Source organism: Apodemus sylvaticus, chromosome 8 (genome assembly GCF_947179515.1).
Source record: "Apodemus sylvaticus chromosome 8, mApoSyl1.1, whole genome shotgun sequence".
NCBI classification, from domain to species: domain Eukaryota; kingdom Metazoa; phylum Chordata; class Mammalia; order Rodentia; family Muridae; genus Apodemus; species Apodemus sylvaticus.
In genome coordinates this window covers 81,208,457-81,225,751 of record NC_067479.1, presented here as the reverse complement: position 1 = coordinate 81,225,751, position 17,295 = coordinate 81,208,457, and the positions used below count along the sequence as shown (strand labels likewise).

At 44.1% G+C, this 17,295-nt stretch overlaps 1 protein-coding gene across 3 annotated transcripts; it reads left to right on the top strand.

Annotated features, from left to right (window-relative positions):
• Nucleotides 1-4,599: 4,599 nt before the first annotated feature.
• Cdkn3 (cyclin dependent kinase inhibitor 3) lies at nucleotides 4,600-16,377 on the top strand. 3 transcript variants are annotated; one of them, XM_052191702.1, is made up of 8 exons: nucleotides 4,600-4,716; nucleotides 6,687-6,769; nucleotides 8,692-8,747; nucleotides 9,352-9,396; nucleotides 11,996-12,218; nucleotides 13,728-13,759; nucleotides 14,649-14,749; nucleotides 16,172-16,377. In XM_052191702.1, exons 1-8 carry the CDS (start codon nucleotides 4,708-4,710, stop codon nucleotides 16,256-16,258), a joined length of 636 nt encoding a protein of 211 aa, XP_052047662.1. In that variant the 5' UTR covers nucleotides 4,600-4,707; the 3' UTR covers nucleotides 16,259-16,377. The 3 variants fall into 3 exon arrangements, with proteins under 3 accessions (XP_052047662.1, XP_052047661.1, XP_052047663.1); XM_052191701.1 differs by having other exon boundaries at nucleotides 14,646-14,749; XM_052191703.1 differs by lacking the exon at nucleotides 9,352-9,396 and having other exon boundaries at nucleotides 14,646-14,749.
• Nucleotides 16,378-17,295: the final 918 nt, after the last annotated feature.

The following is a 17,295-nucleotide window of genomic DNA, read 5'->3' as shown; positions in this document are numbered from 1 at the left end:
GACACACTTAGAATTTTAAAATCTTTTAAAAAACGTTTTTAGCCAGGTGGTGGAGGCACACGCCTGTAATCCCAGCATTCTGGGAGGCAGAGGCAGGCAGATTTCTGAGTTTGAGGCCAGCCTGGTCTACAGAGTGAGCTCTAGGATAGCCAGGGCTACACAGAGAAATCCTGTCTCAAAAAAAACCAAATCCAAAAAGAAAAAAAAAATGTTCTTAAAATTTTATACATACATATTTGTGTCTGTATCAACATATGCCACTCATGGGTGCTCTCAGAGGCCAAAAGAGGGCATCAGATCCCCCAGAACAAGAGTTACAAGCAATTGAGAACCGCCTTGGTGTGAGACTGTAGGAACTGAACTCAGGTCATCTACAAGAGCAGCCAGTGCTCTTAACGACTCCCCAGTTGGACTTTCAGAATCTTAATGGATAGCTTTGCTTTGCTAATAAACTCTCCCAAGCTCAGATCTCCAAGCATCAGAAAGACTGGAGACTTTTTGACCTAGTGAACATACTTTTTTTTCCTATTTACTTAACATTTTATTGAGTCTTTGTGAATTCTGCATCATGCACCCCCAATCCCACTCATCTCCCTGTCCCTTTGTACCCACCTTCTGCCCATGCAACCTCACTCCCAAAAGAAGAAAGAACTCTCATTGTGGAAGATGTCGTGTGTCACAGCGTGCCCCACACTACACCCCTTTGTCCACACGTCTTACAAGCAAATGTTCATTGCAACGACTCATTGGTCTGCTTCAAGGCCTCTGGCTTCTGTTGCACTATCAATACTGGATCCTCACAGGGACTCCTCTTGGATACCCTGTTGTTGCCCTGTGTCATGGAGATCCTACAGCTTGGGGTGTGTGGCATCAGCCCCTTCAGTTCATGGATGGGGTAGATGCTGGTGTGGGCCAATTCAAAACCCTGGATCTAGTCCTGGGTTGTAGCTGAAATGGTCAGCCAGTCAGCTCTCCCGTACCCATACCACTAAGGTAAGCTCTCCAGTTCTGCCCTGGCTAGCTCACCCAATGATGTAGCAGGAAGAGTCAGGGTCAGCTCTCCCACTATTATTCCCTGGGGCTAGCTCACTTGCAACCCTCACAACCAGGGTCAGCTCTACTGTGCTACCCAGGCAAGATGCAGGGCCAGCTCTCACGAGGACTACAGCCAGTGAGAGGTAGGGCCAGCTGTCCAGCTGTCCAGCTCTTGTGACCCTGGGGCCAGCTCTCCTGCCTGCAGAAGGTAGCAAGGGGAGGGTTTAAGCACAATATTAGGGGAAGGAGATGTGCAGACCCAGATGGTGTCAGATGTGTCTCTGGTATGCTGAGAGGTTAGAGATATTGTGATAAAACTTTATCGTTGTAATTTGGCATTATGTAATTGGGAGTTTCACATATATAAATATATTTGGTTAACTACTCAAGTTTAAGAGTCATGCTTTGCTGGATACTTGGAAGGAGTGGGTGCTGGGCAGGAGAGAGAGACTTGAAGGGACTTGGAACAGAGGCCTGGCAGAATGGTAGTATATTTTAACCATTTCCCACTACACCATCTAGCAGATCTGTAACTAATACCTAGTACCTTCCCTTTGCCAGAGAAGATCTGGTGATTTGAAAGCTTCAGTTCAAGATGTGACTGACAGAGAAACAAGCTTATGGCTCTGAGAGGTGGCTCAGACCTGTGTTCCTGCCGCTCTTACAGACCTATATTCAGTTGCCAGCACCCAACTGGGACAACTGAGAACTACCTGTAAGTCCAGTGGATTCAAAGCCCACATCAGGCCTTCATGGGCACAATGCATGTACATGGTACACATACATGCATGCACACACTCATACATAAAGTAAGAAGAAATAAATCTTTAACAGAAACTCAGGAGGTCTCATTTCCTAAAAGCTATACAGATGTGTTATATTGGCTTCTTTTGCTTCACAGTGAACAAAATACCTGGTATAGGCAACTTGAGGGCAGGTTCCTTCTGTCCCACTGTTTCAGACATTTCATTGTGTCTGTGAGTGGGCGTAGAGAAGCAGAACGACGCACTCCGTGGAGGAGAAGATGCTGGGGGGGGGGGGGCACTAGGAGTAGAAAGGGGGTCATATAACCCCAGTGCCCACCCTTAGAGACCTACTCCCTCAAATAAGGATTTTGAACTCACCAGAATTCCACAGTGAAAGGAGATAGTTCCATAAACACCCTCCTCCAAGTTTCTAGACCTTCCCAGAATAGTGCCAGCATCCAGGGCATGACCCTGTGAGGGATAGTTCAGACTCAAACAGTAACAGATGCTTACAGGTAAGCAAGTGATGCCGGAAGCAGGGTGTGGCTTTGTGGGGTTTGCTGCGGTGTCAGCATTCCTAGGTCAGCATCTCTCGGCCCACACTTCTAGTGCTCCCATCCCTGAGCCTCTCACCCACCTTATGACACACACGGAGGCACTGTTTCTCCTCACACCTCGTGTGTGCCTTACTGTCCCATGTGCCCCACATTCCACTACTTCTTGGCTCTGCTCACCTCTCGCTGTCCTGGGAGTTAATGAAGTGTGGCAGATGTTTCAGCCTGAGTAACCTCTGAGGGGCTGAGATCAGAGACAAGCTATGAGGAAGCCATGCCCTGACAGTGTCGCTCTCCCTGTTTCACAGTTTCACACAGGTTACTCCGCTTCTGCTATTCTGTGAAATGTATGAAATGTTATTTAAAACTTTGCAAAGCTACTGTACTTAAAGAGTCTACTATCCTAGTCACATATCAAAAGGTAGAAGCTTAAGTACTGGGTGAGACTTGAACTGTGTACCCTCATTGAGGTGCTCAAACAGTGTTCTATGTCTAATAGTGAATTTGTAGTGGGTGGTAACTAGTTCCCTATGTCTGTGGCAACATCATCTAAGGACACAGACTTGCATTAAAAGGGAATATCTGTAAAGTTGCATTTCTTGATTTGTTGCTTTAACTTAATCTTCAATTCTGGATATGAGCAATCATTACGGAGAGCATGAATCTAAACGTGTTCACAGACTACAGAAAAGCCCAGCGGGTCTCCATGTTTATTTTGTGCACACAAAACTAGCCTGTTTTGTGTGTCAACTTGACACAAGCCAGTCATCAGGGAGGAAGGAGCCTCAGTTGAGGAAATGCCTCCATGAGATCTTACTATAAGACATTTTCTCAATTAGTGATCATTGGAGAAGAGCCCAGCCCATGGTAGGTGGTGCCATCCCGGGGCGGTTGACCTACCTTCTTTAAGAAAGCAAGCTGAGCAAGCTAGGGGAAGGAAGCCAGTAAGCAACACCCCTCCATGACCTTTGCATCTGCTCCTGCTTCCAAGTTCCTGCCCTGTGTGAGTTCCAGCCCTGACTTCCTTCAATGATGAACAGCAATGTGGAAGTGTAAACTAAATAAACCCTTTCCTCCCCAACCTGCCTTTTAGTCATGGTGTTTTGTTGCAGCAAGAGAAATTCTAACTAAGACATACATTGGCCTGGCTAAGCCAAGTGCTCAGATATTTGGGAAAACACTATTATGAATATTAGGGGATGTAATTTACATTTAAGTTGGTAGACTTCGGGCAAAGCAGATTGTCTTCCAAGTTTGAAGCCTGGATACTACAAAAGATAAGATTTTCCTTGTACAAGGAGGATTCTTTAACTTATGGTTTCCACAGTTCATTTACAACACAGACTCTTCCTGATCCCACAACAGTCTGCCTTTGGACCTGAACTATAATCTTCTGAGTCAACAGCCACTTCTAGGTGAAATCATGCTGTCTTCTTTCCCTACCCACCAGCCCTGTGCCCACTGACTTTGATGTAAGGGTAACAGAGGAGATGTCTGCTTTTCTCAAATGCCAAGATACTATTGCTCCAGGTGACTTCCTTTCCATAGCTGGATAAATGAAGACTGAAAATGGAGTGGGTGGAGTGGGGGTAGGAGAGTACTGGAGAGAAGATTCAGCAGTAAAGAGCATGTACTGCTCTCGGAGAAGACTCTAGTTCAGTTCCTGAGCCTGTAGCAGGCTCAGGGCACAGTTTTATATTGGCGCTGATCGCTGATCATGTAGAAGCCTACCAAGATCGACACCTCCCATATTATTTTATCTCCTTTTCATACAATATTAGCACATTCTTATTTGGTGGACAGGAAGGCTGATGTATACATTATCTTGTGTACATCCTGGAATGGTAAAGAACATTCAGTGTCAAGTATGCCTATGCTCTTTGTTTAGTGTTCTCCACAGTATCTACGTGACTAGAAATGACTGCAGTGACAGTTTTCACAAGGACGCCTCTGATGCAGGGCTCTCCGCCACCAATCACCACGCCCTGAAAGTCAAAACAATTTAAAAGAAAACTTTAAGAAAACGGACAAATCTCCCTTTACTGTCCAGAAAGTCTGCAAAGCGCTGGGTTTGTGGGGAACCACTTCGCCCCGCCCCTTGCCGCGTCCACGCCCCCAACTGGCGGAGGGGCGGATCCCTTCAGCCAATCCACTTTCTTCCGGGCCCTCCTTCCGCGCGTCTTTCAAAGACTTCCTCCGAACCAATGAACACTCAGAGGTTGAGCCAGGCCAGGGAGTAAGAAACAGAGCGAGGATATGATTGGATGCTGGACGTGGGCGGGCCAATGAGCTGACGGTGGTGGGCTCGTCGCGGGCTGCGTCCTGGAGGCTGCGAGGGCGGCGGCACTGGCTACGGCGTGAGGCGACCCGCGATGAAGCCGGTGAGTGGGGCCGGCGGGACCCGAAGGATCCTCGCCACTGGGGCAGACGCTGGCCGCCCTCGGCTGTGTTGCTGGGCGGCCAGCGGTGCGACTCGCACAGTAACCGCCCTGCGTGTCGGGGAGGCGGAGTGGTGGAGTTGTGGCACTGCGGTTCGCTGACCGCCTGCGGGGGCTCACGACGACCCTGTCAGAGAGGGCCAAGCCATTCAGCTTGACAGCTCGGATGCAAAGGCTTGTCACGACCTGGTTTGTGGGTGGCTTGATGCCTCAGAAGCAGAGGCCGTCACGGCCGGGTTTGTGGGTGACATCACGACAGCCACCCTCCCTCAGAAATCACTTGGCACTGCATCCTGTATCCTGCAGGTCAGAATCCCTGGGCCTGGGAAAAGCAGGGACGTTTAGCCTGTTTGGATGTATCCACACCTGGCTGGGAGGGAGGGGTGGAGTGAATGGGTCGCACGAGCTTAAAATCTGGTTTTATAGGAGAAAGAAAAGGGGTCTCAGCCATGAGTTGGAAGCCCCACCTGACATAGTTTCTACCTCATAGCTGACACACTACTTAAAGGCTCCATTTGGGTCCCGTTGAGTTATACCAGAGAGCAATCCAAACAAACCCGTCTATAGTTTTAAGTTATCACCTGTTTTCCAGCAAGACCTTTATAGAAGAGCTTGAAAGCCAAGCAGTCAGGTAACCGGTTAGGTTACTCTTGCAAGGCCTGTGTCCACTGTGTCAGCTGGCCTTCACTCCTGCCTACCGACCCTTGTTGAAGAGGCAGAGTGAGCTATCTGACCTGTGGTATTGAGGGATTGAACACAAGTAGAGCCCGCTATTTCCTCTCTTGAGGTCTGCCTGCTCTGGCACAGAGTGAGTCCTCAGTAGTCCATGGCTGCCTGGGAGGGTGTAGCTCAGTCCTGTTTTGGATTGGTGTGGGAATCACTCAGCCATAGTATACTTTCTCCTTTTGACAGTCATTAAAACTGATATTTTTGTACACATTTATTGTTCAAATGTCTGATATCAAATGGTTCCAACTAGGGAGTGGAGGGGTATTTTTTTTTTAATTCCACGTAGAAATGCTGCATCCAGACCTGAGTTACACCTGCTTAGATCAGCACATAAGGTCCATCTGGATTCTTGTAATCCACTAATTCATAAAGATAGGGGAGACTGGCTCATGCGTACGTCCACTCAGTTGCTAGGCAATATGGGGTTACTTTTTAGAAGGGGGGTGAGCAGTGTCCACTGGCTTCGTCTCCTCTGCATCATCTCTACTGAATACACAATCCTCCACCCATATTGTGTTTTCTTTTGAGCCAGCCTGGCCATGTATACCATTGCTCTAGAACTAGTGCCTCAGTCTCCCCAGTGCTGAAACCAAAGCCTTGCACCATCATACCTGGCTTAGCTCTTGAATTTTCACACTGACTGCTTTAGCTTCCCAGTCTATCTACAAACCTGCAGTTTCTATGAAACCCTTGCCTGCTCACTACATGGTCAGTCCTTCCTTCCGCTCTACAGCACATGGCTTCTGCTAGTTTCACACTTTTGCCGTTCTGTAATCTTGCGCACCACGTCTCTTCAGCTATGCTAACGGTAGACAGTGTAGCACAGGGTCTTCAGAGCATGCAAATAAGGTCTAAGAAATGCTTGAAACACAATGGGCAAATCGTACTTCAGAATCGAGGAAACTGACCCAGGAGAACACAGGTGCTTTGATATCATCCAAGGACCAGTTCCAGGAGCCAGATAGATATTCTTTTGGCCTAAGTCCAGTTCTACCCAATGTACAGGGCTGGGATCAATCAAATAGTCAACAGTAATAATTTACTATTGCTGATCTCTCTGATAGCCCAGATTAATGACAGAGAAAACTGCAAATATTAATTCAGTGGGTGTTTAATCAGGGGCCAGCTATGTGGAGATTATATGCAATTCTTCTTAGTAATTTAATATAGCATTTCTTTTGAAGCCCATTTCAATACAAGCAAGTGAGTTTGATTCTTCAGACGAAGAGCCTGCTGACGATGAACAGACTCCAATTCAAATTTCATGGTATGTCAGAATTTCAGTGGTGAGTTACAATGTTTGATGTTACATCATATTTGGGCAAGGTCATGCTTGTAACTGAAAATATCAAGTATTCTCTGTGCCAGTTAAAGAGTTCCGATCTTTAAGAGATTTTCTTACTCCATGATTTATTTTATTATCTGATAGGAAATGAAACTTCTCTTCCCTCTAAATCCTTTAGACATTGAGGGGGAAAAAAAACTCTTTGTAGCTGCAAGAAAATAGAGAAGATTTTTTAAAATTATCTCCAATCAAGATGTATGTATTCTTTTAGAGTTAGAGAAACAGTAATACTTTCTGGGTGACGGTAGCACACAGCACTTGGGAGGCAGAGGCAGGTAGAACTCTGAGTTCAAGGCCAGCCCAATCTACAGAGCGAGTTCCAGGACAGCCAGAGTTACACAGAAACCCTATCTCAACAAATAAACAAGAAACAAAAACAAAAAGTGCATCAGGAAGAAGTAGTAATGCCCCAAATAGGATATTAAAAGTTAAATCCTATTTAATACACAGAACTACTGGTCATGGTGATGCGTCTATCAGCAGACCACTAAATAAAAGCCCTATCAGTATAACTGTATTTCTACCCAACATACAGGACGTAAGGGAGGGAAGATTCATTTCAGCCCATGATTTTTGAGATTTCCATCCACTGTAGCAGAGAGCGGGTGCATGGCAGGGCATAAGAACTCAGACCATGTTTGCCAGAAAACAGGAGAATGGTAACATGAAGGAGCCAGGGGGGACATGCCCTAACAACTTGTTTTCCAGACAGCCAAGCACTCTTCACACTCACCTTCCTGTAGTCCATGCTTTAGGTTAGGACCGGTTCTTAGTGCTGTCAAGTGGACCAACGTCAATCAAAGTTTCCCTGTTAATCAATTCCCAAGTCTTGGCATGAGACTTATGGCCGTGCCAGGGTGTCTACAGCCAGCAATGAACGGACCTCTCAACCCCATAAAGCCGGTGTCTTGCCAGGATATTGCTTACCCATGCCCCCACACAGAACATTAAAGTTCTGATCCCTCGAGGAGACACCCTTCCCCTCCTCAGGAAGAGTGAGGATTGAGTATAGTCTTTTATTCTGTCATCGAATAAGTATTACCTTTTATTCAAAACTAAATCTAGTTTTCCATCCCAGCTGTTGTTTCTATGACAGCTCTGGCTTTTCTCAGTACTCATCTCCTGACACAGATGGGGGAGCCTCTGTCCCTGGGTATTGTAAACTAGGACTGTGAGTTCTAGAAACATTTTCCATTTTAATCAAAAGTATTGACAATAAAGAATGGTATCCTGTTCTCGTCATATGAAATTATATCTATAAGGCTATTTTATTTACCAAAAAAGTTAAACATTGCAAAATTAATATGAAGATAGAAATTTCCAGTTCTTTTAACTAAGGTTACTATTGACTGAGCACCTCCGCTTCTGAAATCTGAAATAAGCCAAATTCAAAACTTTTGGGAGAATCACACAAGCACCTGAAAAGATATTTTTATTTTGAGCATTTTGACTTTTAGGTATTCAGCTTGGGATGCTCAGGCGGATCAAGTCTATGCAAATCCTTCTAGCATCTCGAAACTGAAAACCATCTGGCCCTAAGCTCTTGGGATCATACCACAGGTCACTGGCTCTGCCTGTAGAATATCAGGATCATTACCTTCATGGTAAACTCTTAACTTGCTCTTTAAGACTTAGCTGACATTAAGTCAGGAAGTCCCTGTCTCCGTACTTTTGCCCACTGTAGGCCTTTCCTGTTCCCTGTGTTTACCTATGGACCGGTGGCCTGTGACTGTTGTCACAGTTAAAGCAGCCTTCCTTACTCTGTGGCAGGCACTCTTGTTGGGCAGGCTCAACTTCCATTTGCACAATTTTAAAAACTAAGCTTGATAAATTTCTCTTCCCAGGCTACCTCTGTCACGAGTGAATTGTTCTCAGTTTCTCGGTTTATGTGCTCTTCCAGGTACGTAAGGACACTCAGGTGGCTTCCTGTTAATATGAGGGGAGATTTTGGTGAGCTAACAGGTGGCTCAATGCACACAGACAGGTGAGCTTGTTTGAGAGAAGCCTTCAGGAACACCTCCTGCATCAGGGCTATGTTTCTAACTCACCCAATCCAGTAAGACTTAAAGCCAGGTACAAATGAGGTTAAGACCATGGCCAGGAGCTCCTATACCTGGACTCCTTCAGGGAAATTTACCAATCTCCACAACTATGTTTCTAAGAGTCTAGAAATTAGCTGGGCAGTGGTGGCACACGCTGCAATCCCAGCACTCTGGGAGGCAGAGGCAGGCGGATTTCTGAGTTCGAGGCCAGCCTGGTCTACAGAGTGAGTTCCAGGACAGCCAGGGCTGTAGAGAGAAACCCTGTCGCGAAAAGAAAAAAAATCCAAAAAACAAACAAACAAAAAATATTAGAAATTAATATGCGCATTTAAAATGTAACTGAAACACGAATAGCCATGTGAAATGAGTTTTTACAGGAGCTTGTCAAATACTTTCTCAGACAACTGATTGTAGACTACTGATTGTAAATAACATTGTTTTTTCTACTTGCCTTATCTGTAGGTTGTAAATTTAAAGATGTTAGAAGAAATATTCAAAAAGATACAGGTAGGTTCACTGTGGCAAAAGCCTACTACTACTACTAGTCTTGTTTTAAGCCTAAAATCTATCTAACTATATTTTCTTCTCAATATATAAAATAAATTCTTATGGCATTTCTAACTATGAACTTCTCAATTGTGAAGAGGTATCTATGATGGCCGAGGGTTCATCATTTATCTGAACACAACTTTGTTTTTCACACTCCTGGTTACACATGCATACTTTGATGACAGACTATGTCTGTTTGAGGGAGAAAAGTATGTAAATAGAAAACCTGCACGCCGCAGTGCCCATACATTGAACACGCTGTTCCTTGCAGACTTTGCTGTGGTAGTGTAAATAAAGCCCCAGCTGAGAGCCTCGGGATCCACCACCACCCCCCTACCCCCACCCCACCACCACCACCCCCCTACCCCCACCCCTCCATACCCCCCCACACACCCCCATCACAGGCAGAACACCAGCACGTAGGTGGGCAAGGCAGCATGAATCGCAGTCCTTGCTCAGGATGTTCGCACCTCTGCACTAATCACACTGCGACATTCTACCTGCATGTCACCTGAAAGGAACAAATGTGAAATTCCACAGTAGTCTATGGACTAGTGTAACCTACTTAAACACAAAAAACCTTATCACACAGGAAGTAAATATCTACACAGTTGGAAGCTGACCAATAGAGTTTTTAAGGTCGTAATACTTTATGCTTCTTGTTCTGGAATATCATTGGATTAATATACCTTATTTCTTACCTATCAAAAAGATGAGAAGAAAGGCGTGGTGGCACACGCCATTGATCCCAGCAAAGAGGCAGGCAGATATCTGTGTGTTCAAGGCCAGCCTGGTCTACATAACAAGCTCCAGGCTAACCAGAGGATAACAAAAACAAAAAGGATAAAAAGAGACTAATACTTCAATTGACCCTTGTGGAATTTACGAACATGTTCTGCATTAGGTATATATACAAGGATAGAAGACAATTTACATGTTCCATTTGGAGGACATGTAAGTCGTAAGCAAATACTATTTAAATCATTGGTTCAAAACTAGTATTATACATTTTGGAATTTCCTATTTATTTAGTGGCTTTTATAAAAAAAAAGATTCTAGGTTTGTTTTTTGGGTTTTTTATTTTTTTTCCCCGAGACAGGGTTTCTCTGTCTCTGTGTAGCCCTGGCTGTCCTGAAATTCACTTAGACCAGGCTGGCCTCGAACTCAGAAATCTGCCTGCCTCTGCCTCCCAAGTGCTGGGACTAAAAGCGTGCGCCACCACTGCCCAGCTCTAGTTTTTTCATTAACATTTTTTTAAAACAATGAAGTCACACATAGAATACATTATATAGAACAATTCAAAACACCTGGTGGGGAAGACCTAGAATTTCCCTGTGATATGTCCTCTGGGAAAATCTGAAATCACCATATTAGAATCTAGCCAATGTGGACAGGAGACATTATAGAAAATCACTCCCTCTTCTGAAAGCTTTACTAACTTAACCACATGTTAAAATTCTTTTAGAATTGTAAAAATATACAATGAGGCCACATTCCCCTCATTTCCACCTTCTCTGTTGAGATCCTTTCCTTCCCCCACATAATCTCTGCTCTACTTTCCTATTTATATATGTGTGTGTATTACATTATATATTACATGTAATAGGAATATCATATATATATATACACATATATATATACACACAAGAGAACATACAAAATTATGGAAATTATTAGTAAGATCATTGATCTTTATTCTCTTTGTCTTTAAAACCAGGTGTATACGTTATACTTCAACTGAAAAACTTTGTACTTAGTTAGATGAATGTCCACAGTTGGGGCTGGGAATTAGTTATTTTGAAATAAATTATCTGGAACGAATAGTGCCACAAAGACGGTCCAAAAGCTAGAGATGGCTCAGTAGTTAAGTGGGTGCTGCTTCTACAGGTGACCAGCTTTCAGTTCCCAGAGCCCACATGGGGGAGCTCAGGACTACCTGTAACCCTAGATGCCAGTGATCCAAAGCCCTCTTCTGGCCTCCACAGGCACCTGCACACACATGCATATACCCCCATCCTGACATACATTTATATGCACAGCTGAAAAAAGAAAATCTTTTTTAAGTTCAGTATAAAATCTTATAGAAATATTTCTTGGTTTCCACTATTAAAATGAAAAGAGCTAAACCATATAAGGTTAGTGCAGCTAATGTCTTATTTTCTCAAGACCTTGTCAATAGAGGTAAATCCACATTAGTGTGGTATGGTGCAGAACAGGGGTAGAATACAGGAGCTATGGCTGGAGATAATTTATGATGCTTGCCTGAGTGTCGACATGGCTGATTTCATGGGAGTAGGGGGAATTGGAAGTTTTTATGTAAGAATATCAATACCATCAGCCAATCCTGAAATTCACTCAAAAGCATTTTACCCATAAATCAATCTGATTTAATTCTAATCAGCTTTTGTTTCAGGTATTTTCCTTAGATATTTCATACTTACAAAGTTTCATCTGTCACTAGTTTGGTTGAAGAACATAATTCCATTTTCCCTCCTGGTCGTATTTAAATGTGTCCTGTTTTATGCATGCATCTGTGTGTGTCTTGGTCTGTTGGCAGAGGAACTAAAGAGCTATGGGATCCAAGACGTATTTGTTTTCTGCACCAGAGGGGAACTGTCAAAATATAGAGTCCCAAACCTTCTGGACCTCTACCAACAATATGGAATTGTCACCCATCATCATCCGATCCCAGATGGAGGGACTCCCGACATCGGCAGCTGCTGGGAAATCATGGAGGAGCTGGCCACCTGCCTCAAAAACAACCGGAAAACCCTGATACAGTACGTTCTTCCCCGGATTCCACACAAGCGGAGGCCAGTCACAATGACTGCTTGAGCTGCTCAGTTTGACCTCTGTCCTCTGCTGCAGGGTCAGAGCGAATGCATGGAAAGTGCGAGGCAGGCCTGGACAGAGGAAGCGCTCACGTACTTCCTGTTTCCACCCTTCCAGAGTACTGGCAGTGAGCAGAGTTGAGAGTGTTTAGAGCAGAAGCATTTTCCTTTCCTTCTGCGGCACTGTTCTTGCTCTGTCCTGTCTCCTAACTTGTCATCTCAGCCTGTCAGTTGTTTTCAGTAGCAAGGGAGTCACTTGCTTGTCTTTCAAAATTCACAGAAAAAAAAAAATCCCTAATCAGTAAGTGGTCTTTTGAAATATGACTTCAACGGGCTGTGGAGATAATCAGATGGCAAAGTACTTGCCACTCAAGTGTGAGGCCTGAGGCTGACCCCCAGCACCCATGAAAAAGCCTCCCATGGTGGAGTGCCATAAGAAACAGCACACCCACCATGAGGGAACACAAAGGCAGAACTTCAGAATACATAACTGTGTATAGTTTCTTTGTAAGTATATGCAAAATAGGATCAGATGTAGCTATTAAAAAATAATGTTTAGGCCCATTTTTCAAACAGATTCTAAACTTGTTTTTCAAAGATCCCAAAGCAACTTTTATCTTTGCAGATATCAAATAGTTGAGTTTAGTGAGGCTCAGCATATTCTACCCCAGCAAGTTCCAGCAGCCAAAATCCCCACTGATGATAAAAACAGCAAAGCTAGGTGGGCAGGCGGATGACCCTGCATCGGGGAATGCTTCAGGATCCTCTAAGCTGAAGACATAATGGCTGGGCTTTTCCTTATTTCCCTACAATAAACTTCTGAGGATCTTTGAAGGAGATTTAAAGGAATGTTTTCCAGCTTTGTTGTTGTTTTCCTGAAAGGTGTAGTTTTGCAGAATTATTGACATCTTCACAGCGCTGGGCCATTTCCACTAGCATTCAGAGGTTTCTCTCCAGCCTGTGTTGAGCCCTTTATAAACACTGCCTCGTGCCACCCTCACTGATACAGGTTCTATTAGTAACACCGTTTCACAGATAAAGGTAAGAAAGGCAGCTGGAGGGTCCTGGCCAGCGTCTGGATTAGAGCCTCTCTGGTCTTCTGTGCCTTGCGACCTTTGTGCTTGAGACGGGGGAAGGATTATTGTGTGACTGGCACTTGCTCCAGAACTACTCAGATTTTTACCAAAAAGATAGACAGTCTTGATTCCTCCTTGATAATGCTCCACTCGCAGATGTAGGGTTTGGGGTTCAGCAGTCACTAGGCCTTTGACCCTTAGAGGAATTCAGAACACCTCCCAACGGTGCACTGCTTCGGGTGATAACGCAGCAGTGCTTCTGAGTGCAGGGTGCTGCACCTGGAGCAGGAGAGGGAAATGGTAGGCAGAGAGAGTACCTCTGGAGCTGTAACTTGGGAGAAAATGAAAATAGACAAACTTCAAAACTCTGTTTCCCTTTCAGCTGTTACGGAGGACTTGGAAGATCCTGTCTTGGTAAGAAATATATTTTCATTAACTGTTTAACATCAAAGTAGGCAAGCTCCTGTTTGGGGACCTTACCTCAGGTTATATTTAGAGGCGAGAAAAAGCACCAAACCCCAAACAAAGATGAAACAATAGCAACAAAGTATAGTTATTTACTGCCTGTTAATTTTAAAGTGTGCTGCCAAAACAAACAAACAAACAAAAAACCAAAACAACAACAAAAAACAAATGCCTCACTGTAGTAATTATTATTATAAAACAGGATAAACGAGATCTAAATAACCTTTGTATAAGAAAGGACATTGTCAAACTGAAAAACTGTATATAAAATGGGAAAAGAAAAATTGCACACCATGTATTTGATAAGGGAATATACAACTCAGTATACACAGAAGACCAACTCGGCAATTTTAAACAGTGAGCAAAAGATCTGAGTAAACGTGTCCCCAAAATACACAAGCAGAAGGCATAGAAAACGATGCCCAGTAGTGTCAGCCTGCAGGGTGACTCTGGTGTATAAAACTGGCAAAGAATCAGTGAGCACTCCGAGGACCAGGAGCCCTGTGCTGCTGGCAATGCAAGACAGCGCAACTGCTCCAGAGACTCGGTTACCGTGACTCCAAACCCCACTGCTAGCTCCAGACAGGAGAAACAGCACACACTCACAGAAACACGTGAGCCAATGTTTCTAGCAGCTGTGCAGTTAGCATAAGCCAGGCTGAACTCTTAAGATCAGGCTAACGTTCAAGAGTGCAGGATAAAGGGCCCCAGTCTTTTAGTCCATGTGCTCACACTGAATGTAGTTTGCTGCAACAGAAGTCTAACTGACTATCAAGTCTGCAACAAAATCAAACCAGTTTCGTAATAGTCTATTATTTTTCTGTCATGTTCTCAGTAGCTGCTTGTCTCCTCCTATACTTGTCTGACTCAATTTCACCACAGCAAGCCATAGACAGCCTTCGAGATGTGCGAGGATCTGGGGCGATACAGACCATCAAGGTAAGAACTGGGCTGTTCTGTCTGCTGCACTGGTGGCCTCTTCAGATACAAATGCAAGAGAGCCATGAGCTCAACCCCAAAGCTGCAATGCCCGTGTGCACGCACACACACACAGAAGTTTATATTTTCATTTACAGTTAAATACAACCCAGGTATCTGCCTAAGGCCAAATTTTGAGCAAAACAACAAAGATGATAAAGTCTGCATTTTACTCTCTGAGGGATCTGTGGTTGTTTAGCCTCTGTCCCAGTCAGCACCTGTGCTGATGCTCACCCTCAGCCAGGAAATGGCTACTATAAACATTTTTCTTGGGTAGATTTGTATCCCGAGCAATTTATACATCCTACTGTGCTGCTGAAGTGTTGATGAATGCTATCAAAACAGCAGAGCAATCCTTTATTGTCCGTTGCCATGGATATTGGATACCTTCCATTCTCCTAAATGCTTAAAGAACAAGGCAACAGTAACACCAGTAACACCAGGCTGTGACAAATCATGTCACCCAAGCCCACTGATGGCACTGCTTGTGCACGCCTCTAAAGTTCATGTGTCGTACTGTGCCAAGTACTGTCTCAGCTTTAGGTTGTCATCACAGTGGGCACTCAGGAGCCCTTGCCCTTGGCTGCCTGCATCCGAGTCTGCCTTCTTGGGGTTGGGGGTCTAGTCCAATATCAAGTACCAAGACTTACTTTACTCATTCACCCTTACCAGCCAAGCAACCTGCCTCTCAAGATTTAAATACAGCTACTCACAGAATAAACCTTAGCAGATGCACTTCTCTACACAGGTTCTGAAACCAGAGCTCCCTTTATTAACATCAAATCCTTCAAATTTAGGAAGTTCCACTTTCCTCTTTCAAACAAAATCAGTCAGATATGTGAATTACACATGTCACGTCTTCTGTGTCACCAAGAGTGAAGGACACATTGGGTGTTGGTCCGTCACCTGGGTATTCATGGTTAATGGGCCCACACCACCTCTCCCAAGGAAAGCGAGCAGTGCAGTTCATTATCAGAAATGATAGGAAAGATATTTAAACTTCACTAAGTTGCTTAAAGAATTATCTATATAGTGATGTTTGGATTTTTAATTTTTTATTTATGAGAATTATTCCAACCAGTCACTCTCAGACTGTATTGCTGTCATTACAGAGAATACCTTTCTCTATGTTCAGTAGGGAAAAAACACCAGAAAGAAGGTAGGCCCTTCCACACTGGGCAGAAGATTCACTTTGAATCTTAGTCCCAGCAGCAAAGGAAGGAGTCTCCAGAATCCTGCCCTCCCACCTCCTGCCTTAGCCGGCATTCCTCCCCTTCCCAAGTCCGAGGAAAGGTGCAGAAGCATTTGTTCTTAGCTAAGTACAGAGTCTACTCAGGTCTTAGTTTTCTGCAGTATATTCAACATATCTTTACTCTTTTCCAGCAATATAACTATCTTCATGAATTCCGGGATAAATTAACTGCATATCTGTCATCAAGAGATTCACTATCAAGATCTGTGTCCAGATAATGGAGATCCCAAATACACAACCACATTTCAAGTTTCCAAGTTTCCCGGCATAATCTATATTGGAGCAAACTATGAGTGCAACAATCGTGAACATAAATGTTATGTACAGATCCTCCCAATGCTTGAGTCATGAGTTCCGTGTTGTATCACAGCAGAGGGCAGCAGAGCTGGTACACAGCTGCCTGTCTAGACATACACTGGCTGTTCTACCTTAGCTAGAGACAGTGCCAGGGAAAGGAAGATGGGCCTTCAGTCCCAGGACTCTGGAGAGGCAGGTGGATCTCTTAAGGTCAATGTGGTCTACAGCTCAAGTTCCAGGATAGCCACAGTGCTACACAGACAAATACTGTCTAGGGAAAAAAAAGTTTTCAGTAAATGCACTCAGACTTAACGCTAACGTGTATATACTGCGAGGCACAGCCATGCACTGTCCATGTGCAGGAGTCGCTCTCTACTTTCCCCACACGGGTTAAAGTCGAGTTCGCTGGCAAGGGTTTTTATTCACTGAGCCTTCTCACAAGCACACCCTGCTTCCTACTTTTAAGTAACTCTTACCCTCTTCTCCCCTGAAATTCTGTTTTTTTCTACTTCACTGACTTACAAAAGTATAAGGGACTGTGAGTTTTAGAGTCAGTTCCCTCCCAGAGCACCAGCATAGCACACCACCAAGGAGACAATGTATTGTTTTTTTATACAACAAATAGATTTTTTAATTTTAATTTTTTTTTAAAGACAGGCTCTTATCACATAGACCACGTTAGTCTTGAACTCAGAGATCCACCTCCCTCTACCTCCCAAGTGCCAAGATTAAAGGCATGCGCCACCATGCCCTGCCAACTTCTAGAAGTTAAAATTCTTATGAGAATATTAAGAAAGATGGGAGAATCACACTCCACTAGTATCTAATGTTTAATCCAGGGACTCAATCTCAAAGGCTTGGAGGCTTTGTTTAAGTACAGGCTACAATTATATTGGCCTTCACAATTCTGCTATTACAATCAATTTTAAAATCACAGTACTCGTTAAGTTTTTGATAG